The 25418-nt window shown below is 45.8% G+C and overlaps 1 protein-coding gene across 4 annotated transcripts in view; it reads left to right on the forward strand.

Annotated features, from left to right (window-relative positions):
• SIRT2 (sirtuin 2) overlaps window positions 1-25418 on the forward strand; it is an 86973-nt gene that overhangs the window by 17208 nt on the left and 44347 nt on the right. For all 4 annotated transcript variants that reach the window (XM_068115503.2, XM_068115505.2, XM_078779105.1 and 1 more), the window contains exon 2: window positions 6334-6359. In XM_068115503.2, the coding sequence (XP_067971604.2) occupies window positions 6334-6359 (26 nt within the window). The remainder of the gene's footprint in view (window positions 1-6333; window positions 6360-25418) is intronic.

The raw sequence follows: 25418 nt of genomic DNA on the forward strand, positions 1-25418 counted from the left end.
AAGCTGCTTGATAATGGAACACACCGACTGAGCGGTATCCCAGTATCTATAACGAGCAAATCCCACTGTGGTGATATTTAGTTAGCAAGTGGCGTCATTACCTCCACCTTGGATTACCATAGTCCAGGTAGGCTGTTCATCTCACTGGTTTCAGTTAAAAACATGGTGTTCATGTTCCGTGTTCTGCTGTGATTTCGGCTGCAATCACTTCTTAGGAATTCCCGTCAGTTGAAAGTGACCAAAACCATCACTTTTTTTTCTTTTTTTTTGTATACAAGATCGAGGCTCGTGAAAGAGCGAACATTAATCACACAGAAAGACAAACCGACACATAAAACATATAACATCGGGAGCGGTAGACAAGATGGGGAGAGAGGGGGAAGGACACGAACACAACATTTGAGTGCAGGGACCGAGAGACATGGAGACATCGACAGATCTGTGAGAGGGAGAGGGCTTTGGGGGGGGGGGCATGGGAAGGGGGGGGGGTGGGAGAGGTATAAAACATATGGACACTGCCAGGACTTCCAGGAAAGAAGTTGGAATTTCAAACAAGGTGGATCTGGGGTGAATTAGCAGGGGTAGAAAAGATCAAGGTTTTGGATGGGGGAAGATAAGAGATGGTGGTGAACAGCTGTTTTAAAGACCTGGAGGGACGAGTGGGATTGAAGGGAGTGAGGGAGTTTGTTCCAGAGGCGGGAGAAAAGAGGAATGAAAGAGTGAAGGTGAGCAGAGAGCCGAGATTTCAGCAGTTTAACCATCAGAGGGTTGCTGGCAGATCTTGTGCGACCTGTAGGAATATTTGGGGGACAGAGCACAGAGAGAGCTGGGGGTGCAAGGCCGGAGAGGAGTCGGTAGAAGACAGAAAGACCACCTACCTGCCTGCGGTGAGTGAGTGAAAGGCCCTCAGAGATAGCTTCATCGTGGGAGATTTCAATAATTCTGAAAGCTTTGGTTTCAACAGCGTGAAGCCGAGCTCGGTGTGAGGCAGGAGCACCGGCCCATAGGGGAGAACAGTATTCCATTGAGCTGCGGATGAAAGCCTTGTATGTGGTGACGAGCTCACGTGTGCCGAGGAAGGACTTCGCACGACGGAGGATGCCCAGTCGGCGACTGGCTTTGGAGGCCAGCTTGGAAATGTGGTTTTCCCAAGAAAGATCATGGCAGATAGTGAGACCCAAAAGCTTGAGCGACAGAACTTCTTGGAGAGGAGTTCTTGGAGTTGAACACTTTTCACAAGTAAGGAAACTTTATTTTATATGAAACTAGCCGAATGCACCCGGCGTTGCCTGGGTTCTTTTTGAATGAATTTACTACTATAATTCAGCTTTTACTCGTGGCCATAGACGATTGACCACTATAATTCAGCTCAGCTTTTAATTGCGAAATGGGCCCAGCCCGGCCGAGGTGGCCTCGACCGGCCTCGCCACCTAGTCTATAACCTTCCCGGGGCCCGTCCTGACATTTTTAGTTCTTTTTGAATGAATTTACTACTATAATTCAGCTTTTACACCCGCGGCCGTAGAAGATTGACTACTATAATTCAGCTTTTACTCGTGGCCATAGACGATTGACCACTATAATTCAGCTCAGCTTTTAATTGCGAAATGGGCCCAGCCCGGCCGAGGTGGGCCTCGACCGGCTTCGCCACGTAGCCTATAACCTAGCCTATAACCGGGGCCCATCCCGACATTTTTTGTATTTTAGGTTTCCTCCTATCTTTCACTGTTCAGGAGATTAGCGCGTGCAGACAAACAAACAAACAAACAAAAACTTTCTTTTATATACAGTGCATATCAAAAAAAAGGTAATCCGAATTCAAGGGGTTAATATGCAAAGGCTGGCATTGGCTTAGCGGTTAGGGTGCCGGCTTGGGATCCTAGGATCCTGGGTTCGAATCCCGGTCGATCGCTGAATTAACGCCATGGGGGTTGACTCGGCCTGTCATCCTTCCGAGGTCGGCAAATTGAGTACCAGCTTGCTGGGATGAATGATCACGGTGTGTACCCCGATTCAGAATGGGCACACTGTATCCCTGCGCATCGTAAGAGCGTGACCAAGGGTTGGCGTCAGGAAGGGCATCCGGCTATAAAAAAAAACAAAAAACATTGCCTCAAAAAACAGGGAACCATGATTGTCATGGGGCCCGCAAGACTAACCCCCGCTCTAGCGGGGAAAAATGGCCTTAAAACGATCATTCATTCATTCATTCATTCAATATGCAAAGGTTATTTAGTTTGACAATTTACATGTGGTTTACCAATTATGAGGAGATCCTCAGCTTTCCATTGATGCCTTTCATGCATCATTGCTGTCACACATGACCGAGTACATGTTCATTGAAAATGACAAGTTCAAATCGCATTTTTACAAGTTTGGCTAATCGGTGCAATACAGTTTTAAATGGACGCATTACTTGTCAACTGCCAAGTTGATTAGGTAAAATTGTTAAGCTGGTCTGGTAATCGTCAGTTGCGTCATCCTTTGTTTAAGATGGGTATTTAAGATGGGCCTACAGTGTATGGGTTTAGAGACAGTCTGAGTCATTGAAAAGATGGTTCAACTTACGACTGAACAGCGGACCTTCGTGGTTACAACCTTTCACCAAACTGGAAGTTTGCTGGGAGCTCGTGATGCGTTCAGGGAACGTTTCCCAGAACGGGAGCCTCCAGCAGCCAAAACCAATGGGGGAATGTTAGAAAATACCAAAAGCATGGCACTAGCCTCAACCGCAACAAGGAGAATTCTGGTAAGAGACGCACTGAGCGATCGGAAATGAACATTGCAGCTATAAGGCAGTAAGTTTTGGAGCATCCTATGGATACCAGCACAAGACGAAATGGGACGGGATTGCTTTCAGCAACATTCAACCGAATCACAAGACTGGACCTCCACCAACATCCATATCGGATTCACATCCGGCATCAACTTGCGGCAGGGGATTTTGCCAGGAGGCTGGTGCTTGCCGGATGGTTGATAGCACGTTGTGAAGCAGATGTCGATTTCCTGCGGTATCTCGTTATCGGCGACGAAGCTGCTTTCGCCATGGACGGCAAAGTCAATACCCATAATGTTCTTGAACATGCACTGACAGGACAACCCCCGGAATATAATTTTGACACCAACATGAATCGACAAAAGTGGACTGTTTGGTTGGGACTTTGTGGAAGTGGTCAGGTGATTGGACCATTTTTCTTTCAAAGGAATGTCAATGGTAACAGGTATCTGCAGATGATCAATGATGAAGTTTTACTCCAGCTGGAGGAGAACTTTGAGCTACAGGTTCGTGGTGTCTTCAGATATCTCTGGTGGGCCCAAGATGGCGCCCCAGCACATCATCTTATCGCTGTCCGAGATCGACTGAGGGAACTCTTTGGAGACCTAGTCATCGCCCTCAACCACGCAGTGGGATGGCCGCCAAGATCACCTGACCTCACACCATGTGATTATTTCCTTTGGGGACATTTAAAGAACAAGGTGTTCGTAACTCCTCCCCGTGATCTTGACGAATTGCAGGGCCGTATTCGACATGAAGTGGATGCTTTGCGCAATGACCCAGCTATGGTGAGACGAGCAGTTCAGGGCATGCTCCGCCGCTGTGAGCTTTGTGTTGAAAGGGGAGGTGGACATGTTGAAGGTGTGGGTGCAAAAAGGCCAATCATTCCTGAGAAAAGTTCACATCTGACGTTCATTTTGCACCAATTATCCTGACTTGCATCGATTAGCCAAACTTGTAAAAATGCGATTTGAACTTGTCATTTTCAATGAACATGTACTCGGTCATGTGTGACAGCAATGATGCATGGAAGGTATCAATGGAAAGCTGAGGATCTCCTCTTAATTTGTAAACTACATGTAAATTGTCAAAATAAATAACCTTTGCATATTGAGCGACTTTGCAATTGCATATTGCATATTGAGCGAATCCCTTGAATTCGGATTACCTTTTTTTGATACGCACTGTATATAGATGAATTTATAATTAAAAAAATTAAAGATTTTATTATTATTATGATTATTATTTTGATATTGTTCGTTTCTCAGCGGTGAAGTTTCAACTCTGTTGTATTTGCCTGATCAGAGTCGCCGATTCGGCTTGTGTCTATAGTGATGTGTTTAATTTATCATGTGATAGTTGCGTTTTCTTATTTTTCTTAATGCTTAAAAAAGACATTCAAAGCAGGAATTGTTTCTGGACGATTTATCAATTTGTAGTTTAACCCCCTCCTCGCCCCACTGTCCCTACCCCCACCCCACTTTAATTCCATTTTATTGGGGCACTGAGACTCCGTTATTCTCGCAGACCAACTCAACCTAACGCTTCTGACTTACTAAAATCAGACTCTCAGTTTTGTCAGTCACCTTTGTAGCTTTATTACAAGGTTCAGAAGGAAAACAAACAAACAAGTAAAACAAATGTGAATCAATCTGTCAAGGGAACCCGATAAAGTCCATATGCATTCATGCTTTTCACACTCGGCCTGTACCTCTCGCGTTCTAGCGAGGGAAGGGTATTCCAACATGGTGGCTGCTTGCCCTGCGAGCACGTGCTGCAGCTGCGCCCCAGCTGTATATACTATATACAGCTCGGTGAACACATCTCGGCACATGTGCGAGACCGAGCTTGATTTGCATTTCCCTAACGCTGCCTCGGGATATAGAAGCAAGGCCGTGAACTTGCAATATGCATGCATCACATCGACAGCCGCATGCTACTCACACAAATTCATACTGTGTGAAATTAACTGTTCCTTACATCAAAGTTTGACCCAATATTTTTTGAAACTGAATGTTCATCAAATAAATATACCGTACTCATGTTTTACAGTGATGTGTTTTAGTACTATTTTCGAGATTTCATGGCTACAAGTATCTCGTCAATATAGTCAAGTTCACTATGTTAACAAATATAATTTCGTTCAAAATTTTGGGAGATTAGCAAACCTGTACATTTTTGGAATCATCAGAGCATGGAGAATCCGAAAATCAATGTTGGCATTTGCATAGACACTTGCATGGCCGCCATTTTGGATTTTCAAAATGGCCGCCATAAAATGCATATTTTGCGCTATCTCGGCTTCTAGTCAACCCAGAAACTTAATTAAATATGCTAATCCTATGTTTTCTGGGTCAAGGAATCCAATAAAGGCCTCAAAATAGTGCTCAGGATTATAGAAAAGCAACAAACAAAGGTAATTGAAAACCATTGTCTTTATATTTGTGATATAACTGTATTACATAATACATGATATTGCAAGTCCTTTGAAGTTATAGGTATGGTTTTATAAAGGAAGAAAGCAGCCTTGTTAGTATCAGATTGAACTATAAGTCCTATACACAGGATCTACGAGGTCTATACCGTTCAGGAATATGCTTTTACAGATCTTCATCACTGTCCTGAGTGTCATTTTCACAAAGGTGTCTACGCAAATGCCAACATTAATTTTTGGATTCCTCATGCTCTGAATATTCCAAAAATGTATAGTTTTGCTAATCTCCAAAAATTTTGAACAAAAAAACATAGTGAACCTGACTAATAGCTGAAAGTTGTGCAGAGCTAAGAATTGTTTTGGAAAACACAATAAATTGGTTAATATGTGAATACATTTTTCTTCAGCAAACATTAAAATTGTCCTCGTATTATTTTACTGCAAGTTAGTAGGTATATGATTGAACAGCTGACGGTTTATAGCTGGGCCGAGGTTCGAACCCAGGCTAGACAGCATAGAGGCGAGTGGGCATACCTCACGGCCATCCTGCCAGCCTTAAACAATGTTAAAAAAAAAATAATAGAAATAACAACAAAAAAGAACCAATATCACATCATTCATTCCTTGGTTCTATTGAAAAGTGAACAATTGTTGAAGCTTGGTTTTGAATACATTGTAAAATGTCGAGCACAAAATGCCGAGCTGTAATAGAATATCCTTGTCAATACTGTCTGGCAAGGTCAAGCTGGGATGGAAAAAATCTCTCAATTTCTTAAATCTGTAAAAATCACCTTATTCAATTTTTTTAAATTGTAAAGGTTTCAGCAATCCGGGAGAGTTGACATTGTATACGGCCGCCGTTTTCATGCAAATTGTGAGATACGATTTTGCTTTCAAAATTGCCTCCATTGCTTGTCATTTTCTATGTGCTATTATGCTACCAGCTCATTATGTATCATTTCCCTGGGCAGTATAGAGAGGATCTGCTGTTGGAAAAGAGGCTTCTGCAGAATCTGAGTGTTCGTAAACGATAAATGAAACAAAAATTGCTTTGTAAGTACTAAGTGAAATTGAGAGCACATACCTAGACTGATTTTTTGCTTGTACTGTATCTGTTTTGCAGACGTGAGGACAGTGGATGTACATGAGGTTGGCCTTTTTTGTGTATACACTGCACACACACACACACACACACACACACACACACACACACACACACACACACACACACACACACACACACACACACACACACACACACACACACACACACACACACACACACACACACACACACACACACACACACACACACACACACACACACACACACACACACTTGTGGCCAAAAATGTTGGCACTTTTTTCAAATAATGCCCAATTTTCTCTAAAATAAGTTGAAATTGACAAAAGTATTTGGTCTCCACAATTATTTATTTCACTGTTAATATTACAGAACCTTTGTTTTGGTTCAGAACTTAATATATCCTTTTAAATCAGAAAAGAAAAAGAAATGGCATTGGGAAAATTATTGACACCCTAGACTTAATATTTGGTAGCACGGCCTTTGGACAAAATAACTGCAGTTAAGCGCTTCCTATAGCCATGAATGAGCTTCCTACACCTCTCTACTGGCAGTTTGGCCCACTCTTCTTGTGCAAAAAGCAACCCCAAAACATCACTGAACCTCCTCCATGTTTGACTGTAGGGAAGGTGTTCTTTTCTTTGAAGGCTTCATTTTGTTTTCTGTAAACATAGAAATGATGTGCTTTACAAAAAAGCTCTAATTTGGTCTCATCTGTCCACAGGACATTCTCCCTGAAGGATTTTTGCTTGTTGAGGTGTGTTTTGGAAAACTCCAGTCGTGCTTTCTCAGCAGTGGGGTCCTCCAGGGTCTCCTACCATAGAACCCCCTTTCATTGTGTTGGCGACGGATGGTGCAAGTTGAAACTGTCATACCTTGTGTCTGAAGGTCAGCTTGAATCTGTTTGGCAGTTGATTGAGGTGCTTTCTCCACCATTCGAACAATCCTTCGCTGCAATCTTTGATCAAGTTTTCTCCTGCGGCCACATCCAGGGAGGTTGGCTACAGTGCCAGGGACCTTAAACTTCCTGATAACATTGCGTACGGTGGACACAGGAACATCAAGGTCTCTGGAGATGGACTTGTAGCCTTGAGAATGTCCATGCTTGGCTACAATCTTGTGTCTGACCTCCTCAGACAATTCTCTGATTTTCTTTCTTTTCTCTATGCTCATTATGGTAAAGGGTGCTTCCCTAAAGAATGCCTTTTTTCCCGAAACGAATCATCCGAAACGACCGACTGGACAACCCTCCCATCTACTTTCTGAATAATCCTCTCCAAGAAGTTCTGTCATTCAAGCTTTTGGGTCTCACTATCTGCCATGATCTTTCCTGGGAAAACCACATTTCCAAGCTGGCCTCCAAAGCCAGTCGCCGACTGGGCATCCTCCGTCGTGCGAAGTCCTTCCTTGGCACACCTGAGCTCCTCACCACATACAAGGCTTTCATCCACAGCTCAATGGAATACTGCTCTCCCCTCTGGGCTGGTGCTCCTGCCTCACACCTAGCTCGTCTTCACGCTGTTGAAACCAAAGCGTTCAGAATCATTGGAATCTCCCGCGATGACGCTATCTCCGAGGGCCTTTCACTTACTCACCGCAGGCAGGTAGGTGGTCTTTCCCTCTTCTACCGACTCCTCTCCGGCCTTGCTCCCCCAGCTCTCTCTGGGCTCTGTCCCCCAAATATTCCTGCAGGACGCACAAGATCTGCCTGCAACCCTCTTATGGTTAAACTGCCAAAATCAAGACTCTCTGCTCACCTTCACTCCTTCATTCCTCTTTTCTCCCGCCTCTGGAACAAACTCCCTCACTCTCTTCAATCCCACTCCTCCCTGCAGGTCTTTAAAACGGCTGTTCACCACCATCTCTTATCTTCCCCAATCCAAAACCTTGATCTTTTCTACCCCCGCTAATTTCACCCCAAATCCACTTTTTTGAGGTGACTTTTGTCTTCTTTCCTGGAAGTCCTTGGTGTCCTTGCGTTTTATACCTATCCTGCCTCCCCCCAGGCCCTCTCCCTCCCACACATCTCCCGATGTCCCTGCTCTCAAATGTTGTGTTTGTGTGCTTCCTCCCCTTCTCTCCCCATCTTGTCGACCGCTCCCCTTTTTATATACTTTGTTTGCTTGTTTGTTTGATTTGTTTGTTTGATAAATGTTAGCTCTTTCACGAGCCTCGACTCTGTATACAAAAAAAAAAAAAAAAATCCGGTCGGGGAAAAAGGCATTCTTTAGGGTTAGGGAAACACCCTTCACACACAGTGTCACAAAACTGCAGAATGAGTCCTTTTCTCTATTCAAACTGGTTGAATAAGTGATTTTTATATTGCAGGCACCTGTAACTCACAACAGGTGAATTCAATTCCAAAGTAAAGGAGAATCATCTGCTTCAAATTTAATTATTTCTGACAACTTCTAAAAGGTGCCAATAATATTGTCTGGGCCATTTTAGGATTTTTGTGTGGAATAAGCTAAGATTTAGTAATTTTTTCAGCTTTTTTTGTTTTGTTCCACTGCAAACCAAAGAAATACATTTGTGGATACCAAAAGATTTTTTAATTTCAACAACTTTCTGGAAGAAATTGTGCAATATTTGAAAAAACTGCAAGCGTGCCAATATTTTTGGCCACGACTGTACATACATACACACACATATACATATATATGTATATATCTAAATATCGATAAAGCTCAGTTGACTTTTTGCTGCACCAAATAACAGCGAAACGGAGTTGAGTAAAAGGTTGAAAATTCTACAGATGCTGTGATAAATAACTACCTCTGTCGGTTTGAATGTTTGAAAGAGAATAGACGTCTGGATCAATTTTTGAATTAAATTAAAATCCATATACGTATATATATATGTATATATATATATATATATATATATATATGTATGTATGTATATGTATGTATATATATATATATATATATATATATATATATATATAGTATATATATATATATATATAGTATATACATATATATATATATATATAGTATATACATATATATATACATATATATAGTATATACATATATATATATATATATACATATATATATAGTATATACATATACATATATATGTATATATATATATATATATATATATATGTATGTATGTATATGTATGTATGTATATATATATATATATATATATATATATATATATATATATATATATATATATACATACATATATATATATAGTATATACATATATATATACATATATATAGTATATACATATATATATATATATATACATATATATATAGTATATACATATACATATATATATATATACATATATATATAGTATATACATATACATATACATATATATATAGTATATACATATACATATACATATATATATATAGTATATACATATATATATATATATATACATATATATAGTATATACATATATATATATAGTATATACATATATATATAGTATATACATATATATATAGTATATACATATATATATATAGTATATACATATACATATATATATATATATATATACATATATATATAGTATATACATATACATATATATATATATAGTATATACATATTGTTACAGACGTGGCTTGGATGTTATTCACCGAGCGGTTTTGGGATGACCACGTCTGCACAAGATTATACTCGATATTATACCCGAAGCCGAACGTTGACTAGTCGCGCGATGCTAGGTCAATGAAGGAACAGACACACGGCTGGGATTAAAATGACGACACCAGGGATACGGTTCTCAAGACCTCCGGAGGAGATTATATTCGTGCGGAAGGTCAGATTACAGGGACGAGAGGTACAACATAGAAAGACAAGCACTTAGACACAATCTTATATTATTCCCAACAGACGACAGATAAACGGGACAAAGCTGACTCACACGGGGATTGATGGAAAGGACAGGCGGGTAGCGATGGCTCCAGGTGCACCTGGGCTCAAAGGTCAGAATCGACTCGGTCCGGTCCAGAGATGCGGGGAGGTCGCAGCGCTCGGATGGCGTCTTGTCTGCTCAAGCTGGGGGCGCATCTCACGTCACATCCGGCGCGGGGCCGCGTATATCCGGCGGGGAGTGACACGCCCTCGGCTCGTTAGCTCCGCCTCGTGGAATCGGCACGTTGCTTCTCATTGGGTGCGTGCGGGGGGGTTACCGGCTCCGCCCCTGACGAGGAGCTGACAAGGAGCCCCTTTGTGGTAACCCCGTGGAGCGCATCGTCTGGAGCGCATTGTCGATGGCGGCGAACCGAGCCGGTGGGAGGACGCACACTCCCCCCCGCGCAGCGCCCCTCTGTTGTTGTAGACGGGGAAGAAGATGGGAGGAGGTACGGGAAAGGTCCTAAACTCACTACTGGTGCCATATAATCACATTCTGGTGCAACGAAGAGTCATAATTAATGGAAACGAGGCCTTAACTGACATAGATTAAGAATAACTAGGAAGATGTCCGAAAGTGGTCTACGTGTGGTGCGGTGGACCTGGGCACGACATTTAATGGGGGAATAAGGGGAAGGTCGGCTCTACTGAGCGTTATTTACATGCAATGGGACTAGGGAATGGGGGATTGGGGAAAGTTGGGGAGTATTGGAGAAATAGGGGAATATTTACAAGCGGATATGGAGGCCAAATTCCATATTCGCAACATTGCACCCTTCTCTACCCTCGGGGCGTCCCGACCCGATAAATTTTTACCTACTTTAGTGTGGCACGCAATGTAGTTCCCTCTACTATTAACTCTACCCTGAGTGCGACAGTTTTACAGATATTCACAAATGAGTAAATATGTCCCCCTGCGACGTTGCACCCTTCTCCTCACAGAAACACACCCACAGGATAACCGAATCCGGAAAGAATTCTCAAACTACACATACAGCCGGTAGGGAGCATTATTTACACGACTACGCTGCTATTTACACTACGATCCAGGACCTGTTTTTGGAGGAACACATGCAGATGTTATGCATAGAGAGAGCGCGCTTGCCAACATCGATACACCAACCCACGAGTGCTCTGTGGCCGACGGCCTTTAATAACGTGCAGAGCACCCCTTCCAAGCATCAAAAGCACCACCCCACCACCAATCGGTGCAGTCACCATTGTTCATTGGAATAAAAATAAATTCGACAACCCCTAACCCTGCAGGTGTCTCTTGCTCTTCTTGTGGTGCACTTGGTGTTAACTAAAAGTGGTTCACCTGTATGGCATAGGTGCCACGTTGACCCATAGGTCCATCCCCGGGTGGTGCTTGGCCGCAAACGAACTGCGGTCCATTGTGGGTGGCCACAAACATTGCGGTCCATATGGTGTATCGATCCCGGCAGCAAACAGCGAAAGTGCAGGCCCACAACTGCGCAGCCAGCACCTCTCTCTCCTCTCTCTCTACCCCAAAGCCAGATCCTCGGAGGTGGGAGACAAAAGAAGCAGACAAGTGAGTAAGGTGGTAAGGGCGCAAAAGTGCACGCAATGTAAGGTGATGCACACTGGGGGCACATGGGAACCAGGTGAGACAGGTACGTTCCTATCGTACGCCCCCCCCCCCACCAGGTAACCTACATGGCCCCTCCCTTACCCCTTACTGTATCCACACAACACAACACTACCCATAAACATCTACTTTACAAATCGACAAACATCCCTACTGTCTTCCCCGTTCCTCCCATATACCAAATTCGTCTTCTCTCCCTCCTAACCAATCAAATTTGCCATTTTCAACTCTCATCAAAATTTGCCATCTCCAACTCAACATCAAAATTTGCCATTACCAATTCATCATCAGTCTCTCCTAGGGAGGGAGAGATGGAATCACCCCAATGTCTCATCCACGTCGTGATGCGTCTCACAAATCCTCACAGCAATTCTCATTTCCTGCACAAAACAAAGAAAACACAGGTGTGGAGTCATCATCATCACCACAGGTAAGTGGCTGCGTATGGTGCGACAGGTTCATTAATCCTAACTATTTCCTAAATGACTTTAACAACTTTACACTACCCGGGGTCTTTCTCCGGCCAAACCATTGGCCCTCTTACACTATGGGTTCTAAAAACCAATTCCCATTGGCCAAACTGTGGTGCGCTTCAATTTGGGGTCTCACTCCCCCGATTCATCTCCCGGTGCCCTCGCACAATTTCTGGGCTGCGGCGTGTACCTCTCCCAGTGGGTCTACCCACCTGCACACCTCCACCACTGCAGTTGCCTCCGAGCTTACCTGCTCCTTGCCCTAACCTAACTACCTGGGGAAGGCCCTCTGGCACTCTCCCCACTCGGTGCCCTCTCTGGCACTGGGCTACCCGGGTCCGTCCTCCGGATCCTCGGGCCCTATCCACAACTCTACCGGCTCCCAGAGCCCACCTGCGGCCTCACCTGGCCGACATCCTCACAGTGGTGGAGTGCCCAACCAACTACACACACTAACAGGCTACACGCCCCGCCATTTCCACAACACTAATGCACCCATTCACAACACCATTCTGCAACCGCACCACAAATGCCAATATCCAACCACAACTTACCTATACCCTCTACCTAACACTTACACTACCCGCCCGGGTATTCGTGAAAGGGGTCCACACTTCCCCCATCCACACCTTCGCACCATGCACACCACTCCGTACCACTTACTCCAACTCTCTCCACACACCTGTACTTGCACACCTGTGCTCTCACACCTGGTGCCACCTGCACCCTTCTCTCCCCAAGCGCATTCGCGCTGATCCACAACACTCACTACTCACACACTGCTCCACACACCTGTCCAGTTGCACACCTGTGCAATCACACCTGTTCAATTCTCACACACACGGCATCATCTCAGCTAACTACTCCCTTCTGAAACCTGCGCTTCCCGGTCGTCCCTTTAAACTATTGCGCTCCCACGTCATTATCATCCACACTAATCTACCTGCGTCCCCACTACAAGTATCAGTCACTAACTAAACTTATCGTCACCTAATGTCATCTTCTAGATCCCTACACACAATATCCTAACCCACCCGGGCTAGTTTTCACTGCCATACACCCCATAAGCTATTGCTCCTTTGCCCCCCACATGTGAGGGATGGTGGATTTGCCATCCCACCACATCGGGGGTCTCTCACTACCAATTTTGCACATCAAATTTCAACAAATCAAAAATTTGGCCAATCACTGCCCATCATCTGCCAATCACTACTGCCAATCCTTTGCCAATCATCAAATTTTGTTTTTCTCTAATTTTGGGTCCAAAACACTAACCTCATCACCCAGTCGACTCACTAATACCTCTCGGTGCGCCAATCCCTGTCCAAAGCCCGGCTTCGTAAAGCCAAGCAATGGATGCTGGTTGTTTTGTGCCAGCGGCTGGACACGTCCGGTACTCGGTGCAGGGACGGGGGTTTACCCGTGCCGAGATCCCACACATCACCTCGGCGTGGAGCCATCCAATGTCCCGATCTCGACCTGCCGGCATGCCTCAACAAAACGTGGTCGCCATAACGACCCTTCCTATCCAGCCGCCTAGTGGAGCACAGACGCGGCCGTTCAAAGCGAGGCCCAGCACGCACCGAGGGCCCGATTCGGCTATAAGTCGTTCTAAACTCTATCCCGTCTAACGTCGATGCTTCACCTGGACGCTTACACCCCGCAGCCCGTTCCTTGCTCACACATCCAGCCGTGCCCATGCTCCTCGTACCTTTCCTTACACACCCAGGTACACTCATTCCACTCACAGCCTTGGTCACACACCTGACCACCGAACATTTTGGCACACATTCGTTGCTCGCACACCTCACCAATACACCGCTTCGCGCCCCCTCCTCGGTCACCTCCTCTGTGACAATCACAGGTGTGCCCTCATTCGCACACCCAACCATGTGCCTCACCACCAACTCCAGCGTGCATTCCCACTCACGCTCTACCACTCCCGGTGTGCATCCTTCCATCCCAGGTGTACATCCTCGCTCACCTGTCACAACCAACTCACTCTCCTTGTCACTCTCAATACTCTCACCACCACTCTTGACAACGCACTCACCCTTACTCTTGACAGCGCACTCTTTCCCCATGCACCTGTCCGTCACACACCTTTCTCGCGCACACTCTCCCGTCACACCCTCTGCAACACTCACCACAGGCGTGCATTCTTCCTTGCCTTTGACAGCGCACTCTTTCCCCATGCACCTGTCCGTCACACACCTTTCTCGCGCACACTCCTGCACACACTCTCCCGTCACACCCTCTGTAACACTCACCACACCGCGCTTCCATGTGCTCCCTCGCACACACGCTACGACCGACTCACTCTCGCCAGCACCCTCACTCCTTGGCACACACTTTTTTCTCACACACCCCAGAGTCGGACTTTCTCGCACACCTCCTTTTTCGCACACCAGACCTGTCGCACACTTCACCAACGGCCTCTCACGAACACCCGGGTCCATCTCGACCCCCAAGCTCCTTAAATCCCCTGGCGCATCATACGCACGACCATATTGGTCACCACTTACACCGGGTCCTCTTCCTCTTCGCTTCTCCTCCATCACCTGCGAATCCCTCATCCGGTTAATGAGCACATCATCACGATCCAAACACAGACTTTGGACCAATTCTTTTATCTCCTCTTTTATCTCTTTCTTATCCCCTCTCCGTCGCTTCTTAATTTCGCTCATCCCTTCTTCCACTTCTTCTAATTTGTGCTTCACCTCTTTTATTCCCCGGTACGTCTCCTCAAGCTCGTCCTCCAAGGCTACCTTGACCGTTTCCATGTGCGTCCTCACCTGCCGGTCCTTCGTCTCCATCACCTCTATCACCTCGTCCAACCTCGTTGTCAGTCCCTCACGTACCGTCTGACACTGCCTCTTTGTCGCTATCAAGTCGTTTTTTATGTCGTTTTGTGTCGCTTTTAACCCTCCTAATACCGCAGTGTTCCTTTGAACCTGCTCCACTAACTCCGTTTGTCCCACCGTCAGCTGCTCCACCTCCTGCGTCAGGTCCTCTATGCCCCCTTGTAACTTTACAGTCCCCTTTCTCACCTCCTTCTCCATGTGCTCCTTACAGTGCCTCACCTCCTCGCGCACTCCTCCGACCTCCTCACTCACTCCTCTTCTGATCTCTTCTCCCATCACTTGCATCTCCTGCCCAGATGCCACCCTCATCTGCTCCATTTCCTCCCTGTGAGCATCCAGTTTGGTTTCTACCCCCATTCTGACCCCCTCTATCTGCTGCCCCATTTGGTTAACTTCCCTTTCCGCTTGGTCCCTCATGTTCCTTAATTTGCCTTCCATGGTGTTTTCTAACCCCTCTAGCCCATTTTTCACTCCCTCTATCTGATTCTCCTGGGCAGCCATTCTATTTTCTACCCCCATTAACCCATTTTTCACTTCTTTTATCCTGTTGTCTAACCCCTCAAAATTATTGTCTAACTTCCCAAATTTCTTGTCTAACCCCTCACCAGTACCCCTCGCTTCGTCCCTCATTACTCCCAATTGGTTCCCCATTACCCCCATTTGGTTCCCCATTACCCCCAATTGCTCACTCTGAGCATCCATCCGGTTCCCCATTTGTTCCCTATCAGCCCTCATTCCCATCATTATTCTGCTTTCCATTTCTTCATTATTCTTGTCCATAAGGGCCTTCATTTGCATAAAAAACAAGTTCAAATCCACCGGGGGCGCTGCCACGGTCGCTGGCGCGGTGATCAGCGAGGCGCCATTTTGCGCGCCCGCTTCTTCGTGCGTGACGGCGCTATTTTGCGAACCTGCCGCCCTCACTGCTTCGCTCTCCTCCTGTCCCTCATTTTGGTCCTGGATCGACCCTACCTCTCTCTCCTCTACCGGACCCCAGCTGTCTTGATCCGCCATAGCGCGACTTTCAAAATTCGGTTTTTATTTTTATTTTCGTAAAACAAATTCAAATTTCGGCCGTTATAATTTCGCGCGGGAAACGCGCTCCAAATCGATTCTAACTGTTACAAATTTGGGCCTAATAAATTTAGTCCCGGGTTCGAATTCCACTCCTCGACACCAATTGTTACTCTAATAGTACAATTGGTGTTCCAAAATTTGGGCTAAATAAATTTAGTCCCAGGTTCGAATCCAACTCCTGACAACCAATTGTTACAGACGTGGCTTGGATGTTATTCACCGAGCGGTTTTGGGATGACCACGTCTGCACAAGATTATACTCGATATTATACCCGAAGCCGAACGTTGACTAGTCGCGCGATGCTAGGTCAATGAAGGAACAGACACACGGCTGGGATTAAAATGACGACACCAGGGATACGGTTCTCAAGACCTCCGGAGGAGATTATATTCGTGCGGAAGGTCAGATTACAGGGACGAGAGGTACAACATAGAAAGACAAGCACTTAGACACAATCTTATATTATTCCCAACAGACGACAGATAAACGGGACAAAGCTGACTCACACGGGGATTGATGGAAAGGACAGGCGGGTAGCGATGGCTCCAGGTGCACCTGGGCTCAAAGGTCAGAATCGACTCGGTCCGGTCCAGAGATGCGGGGAGGTCGCAGCGCTCGGATAGCGTCTTGTCTGCTCAAGCTGGGGGCGCATCTCACGTCACATCCGGCGCGGGGCCGCGTATATCCGGCGGGGAGTGACACGCCCTCGGCTCGTTAGCTCCGCCTCGTGGAATCGGCACGTTGCTTCTCATTGGGTGCGTGCGGGGGGGTTACCGGCTCCGCCCCTGACGAGGAGCTGACAAGGAGCCCCTTTGTGGTAACCCCGTGGAGCGCATGGTCTGGAGCGCATCGTCTGGAGCGCATTGTCGATGGCGGCGAACCGAGCCGGTGGGAGGACGCACACTCCCCCCCGCGCAGCGCCCCTCTGTTGTTGTAGACGGGGAAGAAGATGGGAGGAGGTACGGGAAAGGTCCTAAACTCACTACTGGTGCCATATAATCACATTCTGGTGCAACGAAGAGTCATAATTAATGGAAACGAGGCCTTAACTGACATAGATTAAGAATAACTAGGAAGATGTCCGAAAGTGGTCTACGTGTGGTGCGGTGGACCTGGGCACGACATTTAATGGGGGAATAAGGGGAAGGTCGGCTCTACTGAGCGTTATTTACATGCAATGGGACTAGGGAATGGGGGATTGGGGAAAGTTGGGGAGTATTGGAGAAATAGGGGAATATTTACAAGCGGATATGGAGGCCAAATTCCATATTCGCAACAATATACATATATATATATATATATACATATATATATACATATATATATAGTATATACATATACATATATATATATATATATATACATATATACAGTGGGGAGAACAAGTATTTGATACACTGCCGATTTTGCAGGTTTTCCCACTTACAAAGCACGTCAAGGTCTGTAATTTTTATCATAGGTACACTTCAACTGTGGAAGACGGAATCTAAAACAAAAATCCTGAAAATCACATTGTATGATTTTTAGGTAATTAATTTGCATTTTATTGCATGAAATAAGTATTTGATACATCAGAAAAACAGAACTTAATATTTGGTACAGAAACCTTTGTTTGCAATTACAGAGATCAGACGTTTCCTGTAGTTCTTAACCAGGTTTGCACACACTGCAGCAGGGATTTTGGCCCACTCCACCATACAGATCTTCACCAGATCCTTCAGGTTTCGGGGCTGTCGCTGCGCAACACAGACTTTCAGCTCCCTCCAAAGATTTTCTATTGGGTTCAGGTGTGGAGACTGGCTAGGCCACTCCAGGACCTTGAGATGCTTCGTACGGAGCCACTCCTTAGTTGCCCTGGCTGTGTGTTTCGGGTCGTTGTCATGCTGGAAGACCCAGCCACGCCCCATCTTCAATGCTCTTATTGAGGGAAGGAGATTGTTGGCCAAGATCTCGCGATACATGGCCCCATCCATCCTCCCCTCAATACGGTGCAGTCGTCCTGTCCCCTTTGCAGAAAAGCATCCCCAAAGAATGATGTTTCCACCTCCATGCTTCACGGTTGGGATGGTGTTCTTGGGGTTGTACTCATCCTTCTTCTTCCTCCAAACACGGCGAGTGGAGTTTAAACCAAAAAGCTCTATTTTGGTCTCATCAGACCACATGACCTTCTCCCATTCCTCCTCTGGATCATCCAGATGGTCATTGGCAAACTTCAGACGGGCCTGGACATGCGCTGGCTTGAGCAGAGGGACCTTGCGTGCGCTGCAGGATTTTAATCCATGACGGCGTAGTGTGTTACTTATGGTTTTCTTTGATACTGTGGTCCCAGCTCTCTTCAGGTCATTGACCAGGTCCTGCCGTGTAGTTCTGGGCTGATCCCTCACCTTTCTCATGATCATTGAGGCTCCACGAGGTGAGATCTTGCATGGAGCCCCAGACCGAGGGTGATTGACTGTCATCTTGAACTTCTTCCATTTTCTAATAATTGCGCCAACAGTTGTTGCCTTCTCACCAAGCTGCTTGCCTATTGTCCTGTAGCCCATCCCAGCCTTGTGCAAGTCTACAAATTTGTCCCTGATGTCCTTAGACAGCTCTCTGGTCTTGCCCATTGTGGAGAGGTTGGAGTCTGATTGAGTGTGGACAGGTCTGGAGACGGCTTTGCGGTCGGTCTTTGCGGTCTTTGTGGTCGGAGACGGTCTGGAGACGTCTTTTATGCAGATAACGAGTTCAAACAGGTGCAGTTAATACAGGTAATGAGTGGAGAATGGGAGGGCTTCTTAAAGAAAAAACTAACAGGTCTGTGAGAGCCGGAATTCTTACTGGTTGGTAGGTGATCAAATACTTATTTCATGCAATAAAATGCAAATTAATTACTTAAAAATCATACAATGTGATTTTCAGGATTTTTGTTTTAGATTCCGTCTTCCACAGTTGAAGTGTACCTATGATAAAAATTACAGACCTTTACGTGCTTTGTAAGTGGGAAAACCTGCAAAATCGGCAGTGTATCAAATACTTGTTCTCCCCACTGTATATAGTATATACATATACATATATATATATATATACATATATATATTATATATATATATGTAAACGCGAGTTGTCTGTGTGTCCGCGTTTTATTCAGAGATGGCTGAACGGATCTTCATCAAACTTTCAGAGGTTCATTAGTGAGTGCCTGGGAGTGTTTTAGGCCAAAAAAATAAAAATAAAAATAAAAAAGTTCGTTTTTTTGGTAGAATAAATATATATATAAAACGTTTAAAAATATATATATAAAAAATCGCTCGATAGTGCCGAAGCCTTTTTAAATGAATGACAGTTACATACAAGTACACATTCACATAAATAAATACAAAACAATTACCAGACATTTGAATACAAATAAATCAAACAATTCCGGAAGTGTACAAATTTGGTAGTATGGCTTCTTCCTGATCGGCATCACACTTAACTCAGAAACGTGAGCCACATTCACTCAGAAACGTGAGCCGCCACATTCACTCAGAAACGTGAGTCACTCCCCTTCCTCTCCTGCCTCCCCCTCCCCTTTAAGATATAAATTCTCTGTAAAAGTGCTTCCACTTCTGACTGCTCCCCTTCCCCCTCTCCCCACCCTTCCCCCCCCCTTCCTTCCCCCCCCCCCACCTCCCCCTCTCTCCCCTCTCCTCCCCTCCCCCCCGTTCCCCTCCCTGCCCCTCCCCTCCTCCTCCCTCCCCCCGTTCCCCTCCACTCCACCACCCGGCAACGCCGGGTACTTCTGCTAGTATGTATATATACAGACTTGGCATTTAATATGGAATTTTTTTTCTGGCGGTGAACTTACTTTTCAAGATGTCTTAGAACCAAAAGTTCATTGGAATTATGTTGAAATTATTCTAGATTTTGTTAATGTGACCTTTAAAAGAAAGAAAAACCACATTTGACATTTCGAAACAAATAAATTGATCCTTGAAAGTGATGTAAACTGATATCGAACTCAATTCATGGACAGTACTGTGTTAAACTTCTGTACGTTTTCCAGAAGTATCTCTTTATTTTGCACATTAGGCAAAAAAAATTTGAACAAAAACAAAAGTGAAATTACGACTGGGATTACAGACAGTAAAATTACAGTTCAGTACTTCGTGTAACCCCCACGAGCATTCGGGAGAGCACGTACACGTTGAGGCATGCTGTTCACGAGATTTGCCAAGGTTTGGACAGGAATCGCTTGCCATGCAGTGACAACGGCCTGCTGCAATTCACGCACAGAGGTCGGCTGCTGGTCCAAGTGGTCGATTTGACGCGTTAATTCTGCCCACAAGTTCTCTATCGGATTCATATACGGGGACATGGCAGGCCACTCCATATGCTCTACACCACGGTCAGCAAGAAAGTGTTGGATCATGCGAGCACGATGAGGCCATGCATTGTCATCTTGGAAGACAAAGTTTCCTCGAAAGGCTGCACGAGCAAATGGAAGCAATGTTTCTTCCAGAATGGCCCTGTACTTGAACTGCTTCAGGTTTCCATTCAGAACAACCAGGTCAGTTTTGCCGCCTGCATGAAAAGCAACCCAAACTGTCACCCCACCACCTCCAGCTTGGACTCTTGGCACTATACAATCTTTGTTGTAGGCTTCATGCACTTGTCTGCGCACTCGGACGCGGCCATCTTGACGATAGGCCAGAAATCTAGACTCGTCACTGAAGATCACGTGATTCCAGTGTCCTGGCTGCCATTTGACGGTGCTCTCTGGCCCACTGCAATCGGTGCTGGCGGTGTTGTCTGATCAGGCGTGGCTTTCTCAGGGGACGCCTGGCACGATAGCCTGCTTGAACCAGTCGTTGGTTGAATAGCCTTCTGGATACAGGCACATTTGCCAGTTGCTGCCACTCAGCCCCAAGCCGATTAGCTGACTTGGTACGGCCATTGCGGACTAACCGGTGCAGCTGGCGATCATCCCTCCTTGTGGTTCTGCGGAGCGTCCTGGCCTCGGTATTGGAGTAGGGACACCCCTCTGAGCATTTCGCTTCAGGATCTTTGACACCTGACCTTGAGTGATGCCATACTGCCGAGCAATAGCATGCTGTTTCATGCCGTAATTTCGTAAAGCCACCACTCCATGACAAACAGCATTGTCGAGTTGACGGACCATCGCCAGAGGAAGCGGCAATAACCTTTGGAGACGTGCAGCAGTTGTTTTCCACTAATACAGAACGCAACAACCCTTGTATACCCGACTGTGAAGCCAATCATCAAATGCACCTGTCCGTACATTTTGCCACGCCACCTGTGATATAATCCTGTTGTTGACTTCTTGCTGCGACAGACAATCAGTGACATGGTTCTTTTCACAAATAAATCACCAAAGTGTAAAAGAAACTCACTAGATTGATATACTGAGTTAAGAAAGTAAACCCAAGTGAAGAAAAAAAATATATTCCATATTAAATGCCAAGTCTGTGTATATATATATATATATTTATTTATTTATATATATATATATATATATATATATATATATATATATATATATATATATATATATATATATATATATATATATATATAAAATATGTATATATGTATATATGTATATATTTATATATGTATATTTGTATATATGTACATTTTGTGTATATACGTATATATGTATATATGTACATTTTGTTTTATATATGTCTTTCTCAGCAATGGATGGAGGTCCTCAATGCCAAACAGGAAATTCGAGCTGTCTCCCTTATGGTTAAACTGCCAAAATCAAGACTCTCTGCTCACCTTCGCTCCTTCATTCCTCTTTTCTCCCGCCTCTGGAACAAACTCCCTCACTCTCTTCAATCCCACTCCACCCTCCAGGTCTTTAAAACAGCTGTTCACCACCATCTCTTATCTTCCCCCATCCAAAACCTTGATCTTTTCTATCCCCGATAATTTCACCCCAATTCCACTTTTTGAAATACCAACTTCTGACCTGGAAGTCCTTGGTGTCCTTGTGTTTTATACTTTTCCCACCCCCCACCCCCCCCCACCCCTTCCCACGCCTCCTCCCCCCGAGCCCTCTCCCTCCCACACATCTCCCTGCTCTCAAATGTTGTGTGCTCTCAAGTGTTTGTGTGCTTCCCATTCTCTTGTCTTCCGCTCCCTCTTTTTATATATTTTGTTTGTCTGGTTGATTTGTTTGTGAAGTAAATGTCAGCTCTTTCACAAGCCTCGATTCAGTATACAAAAAAAATAAAAAAATAAAAAAATGTATATATGTATACAGTATATGTATATATGTATATATATATTGTTGCGAATATGGAATTTGGCCTCCATATCCGCTTGTAAATATTCCCCTATTTCCCCAATACTCCCCAACTATCCCCAATCCCCCATTCCCTAGTCCCATTGCCGGTAAATAACACTCTGTAGAACCGACCTTCCCCTTTTTCCCCCATTAAATGTCGTGCCCAGGTCCACCGCATCACACGTAGACAACTTTCGGACATCTTGCTAGTTATTCTTAGTCTATGTCAGTTAAGGACTCGTTTCCATTAATTATGACTCTTCGTTGCACCAGAATGTGATTATATGGCACCAGTAGTGAGTTTAGGACCTTTCCCATACCTCCTTCCATCTTCTTCCCCAAACAACAACAACAACAACAACTACAGCTACAACAACAACTACAACCACGGCGCGCGGGGGGAGTGTGCGTCCTCCCACCAGCTCGGTTAGCCGCCATGACCATGCGCTCCACGGGGTTACCACGAAGGGGCTGGCTGTCAGCTCCTCGTCAAGGGCGGAGCCTGGTAAACCCCCCGCACGCACCCAATGAGAAGCAACGTGCCGATTCCACGAGGCGGAGCTAACGAGCCGAGGGCGTGTCACTCCCCGCCGGATATACGAAGCGACTCACCGGATGTGAGGTCAGATGCGCCCCCAGCTTGGAAAAAGAACGTCGCCTTCCGAGCGCTGTGACCTCCCGCATCTCTGGACCGGACCGGGTCGATTCTGCCCTGAGCCCAGGTGCACCTGGAGCCATCGCTACCTGCCTTTCCTTGCCATCAATCCCCGTGTGAGTCAGCCTTTTGTCCCGTTTATCTGTCGTCTGTTGGGAATAATATAAGAGTGTGTCTAAGTGCTTGTCTTTCTATGCTGTACCTCTCGTCCCTGTAATCTGACCTTCCGCCCTAATATAACCTCCTCCGGAGGTCTTGAGAACTGAACCCTGGTGTCGTGTCATTTGAATCCCAGCCGTTAGTCATTTTCCTCAATTGACCTAGCGTAGCGCGATTAGTCAACGTTCGGGTATAATCGGGTAACTTGTGCAGACGTGGTCATACCAAAACCGCTCGGTAAACTAACATCTAAGCCACGTCTGTAACAATTGGTGTCGAGGAGTGGAATTCGGACCCGGGACTAAATTTATTAGGCCCAAATTTGTAGTAGAGTCGATTCGGAGCGCGTTTCCCGCGCGAAATTATAACGGCGAAATTTGAATTTGTTATACGGAAATAAAAACCCGAATTTTGAAAGTCGCGCTATGGCAGACCAAGACAGCTGGGGTCCGGTAGTGGAGAGTGAGGCAGGGTCGGTCCAGGACCAAATTGAGGGACGTGAGGAGAGCGAAGCAGCGAGGGTAGCAAACGCACAAAATGGCGCCTCGCTGGTCACCGCGCCCGCGACCGTAGCAGCGCCGCCGATGGATTGGGGCCTATTTATGGAACAAATAAAGGCGCTCATGGTCCAGACAAGTGAAGACCTGAGGAATGACTTGGGGGGCCAAATGGGGGTAATGGGGAACCGGATGGATGCTCGGAGTGAGCAATTGAGGGTAATGGGAAACCAAATGGGGGTAATGAGGGACGAAGCGAGGGGTACTGGTGAGGGATTAGACAATAATTTTAGGGGATTAGACAATAATTTTAAGGGATTAGACGAGAAATTTGGGAAATTAGACAATAGATTAGGGGAAATACAGGAGGGGTTAATGGGGGTAGAAAACAGAATGGCCGCTCAAGAGAATCAAATGGAAGGGATGCAAAAGGGGTTAGAGGGGGTAGAAAATAGAATGGCTGCCCAGGAGAATCAGATAGAGGGAGTGAAAAATGGGTTAGAGGGGTTAGAAAACAGTATGGAAGGCAAATTGAGGGACATGAGGGACCAAGCGGAAAGGGAAGTTAACCAAATGGGGCAGCAGATAGAGGGGGTCAGAATGGGGGTAGAAACCAAACTGGATGCTCACAGGGAGGAAATGGAGCAGATGAGGGTGGCATCTGGGCAGGAGATGCAAGTGATGGGAGAGGAGATCAGAAGAGGAGTGAGTGAGGAGGTCGGAGGAGTGCGCGAGGAGGTGAGGCACTGTAAGGAGCACATGGAGAAGGAGGTGAGAAAGGGGACTGTAAAGTTACAAGGGGGCATAGAGGACCTGACGCAGGAGGTGGAACAGCTGACGGAGGGACAAAAAGGACTAACGGAGCAGGTTCAAAGGAACACTGCGGTATTAGGAGGTTTAAAAGCGACACAAAACGACATAAAAAACGACTTGATAGCGACAAAGAGGGAATGTCAGATGGTACGTGAGGGACTGACAACGAGGTTGGACGAGGTGATAGAGGTAATGGAGACGAAGGACCGGCAGGTGAGGACGCACCTGGAAACGGTCAAGGTAGCCTTAGAGGATGAGCTTGAGGAGACGTACCGGGGAATAAAAGAGGTGAAGCACAAATTAGAAGAAGTGGAAGAAGGGATGAGCGAAATTAAGAAGCGACGGAGAGGGGATAAGAAAGAGATAAAAGAGGAGATAAAAGAATTGGTCCAAAGTCTGTGTTTGGATCGTGATGATGTGCTCATTAACCGGATGAGGGATTCGCAGGTGATGGAGGAGAAGCGAAGAGGAAGAGGACCCGGTGTAAGTGGTGACCAATATGGTCGTGCGTATGATGCGCCAGGGGATTTAAGAAGCTTGGGGGTCGAGATAGACCCGGGTGTTCGTGAGAGGCCGTTGGTGAAGTGTGCGACAGATCTGGTGTGCGAAAAAAGAGGTGTGCGAGAAAGTCCGACTCTGGGGTGTGTGAGGAAAAAGTGCGTGCCAAGGAGTGAGGGTGCTGGCGAGAATGAGTCGGTCGTAGCGTGTGTGCGAGGGAGCACATGGAAGCGCGGTGTGGTAAGTGTTACAGAGGGTGTGACGGGAGAGTGTGCGCAGGAGTGTGCGCGAGAAAGGTGTGTGACGGA

The sequence above is a fragment of the Myxine glutinosa genome, chromosome 5, assembly GCF_964187855.1.
Source record: "Myxine glutinosa chromosome 5, kmMyxGlut1.1, whole genome shotgun sequence".
Classification (NCBI taxonomy): domain Eukaryota; kingdom Metazoa; phylum Chordata; class Myxini; order Myxiniformes; family Myxinidae; genus Myxine; species Myxine glutinosa.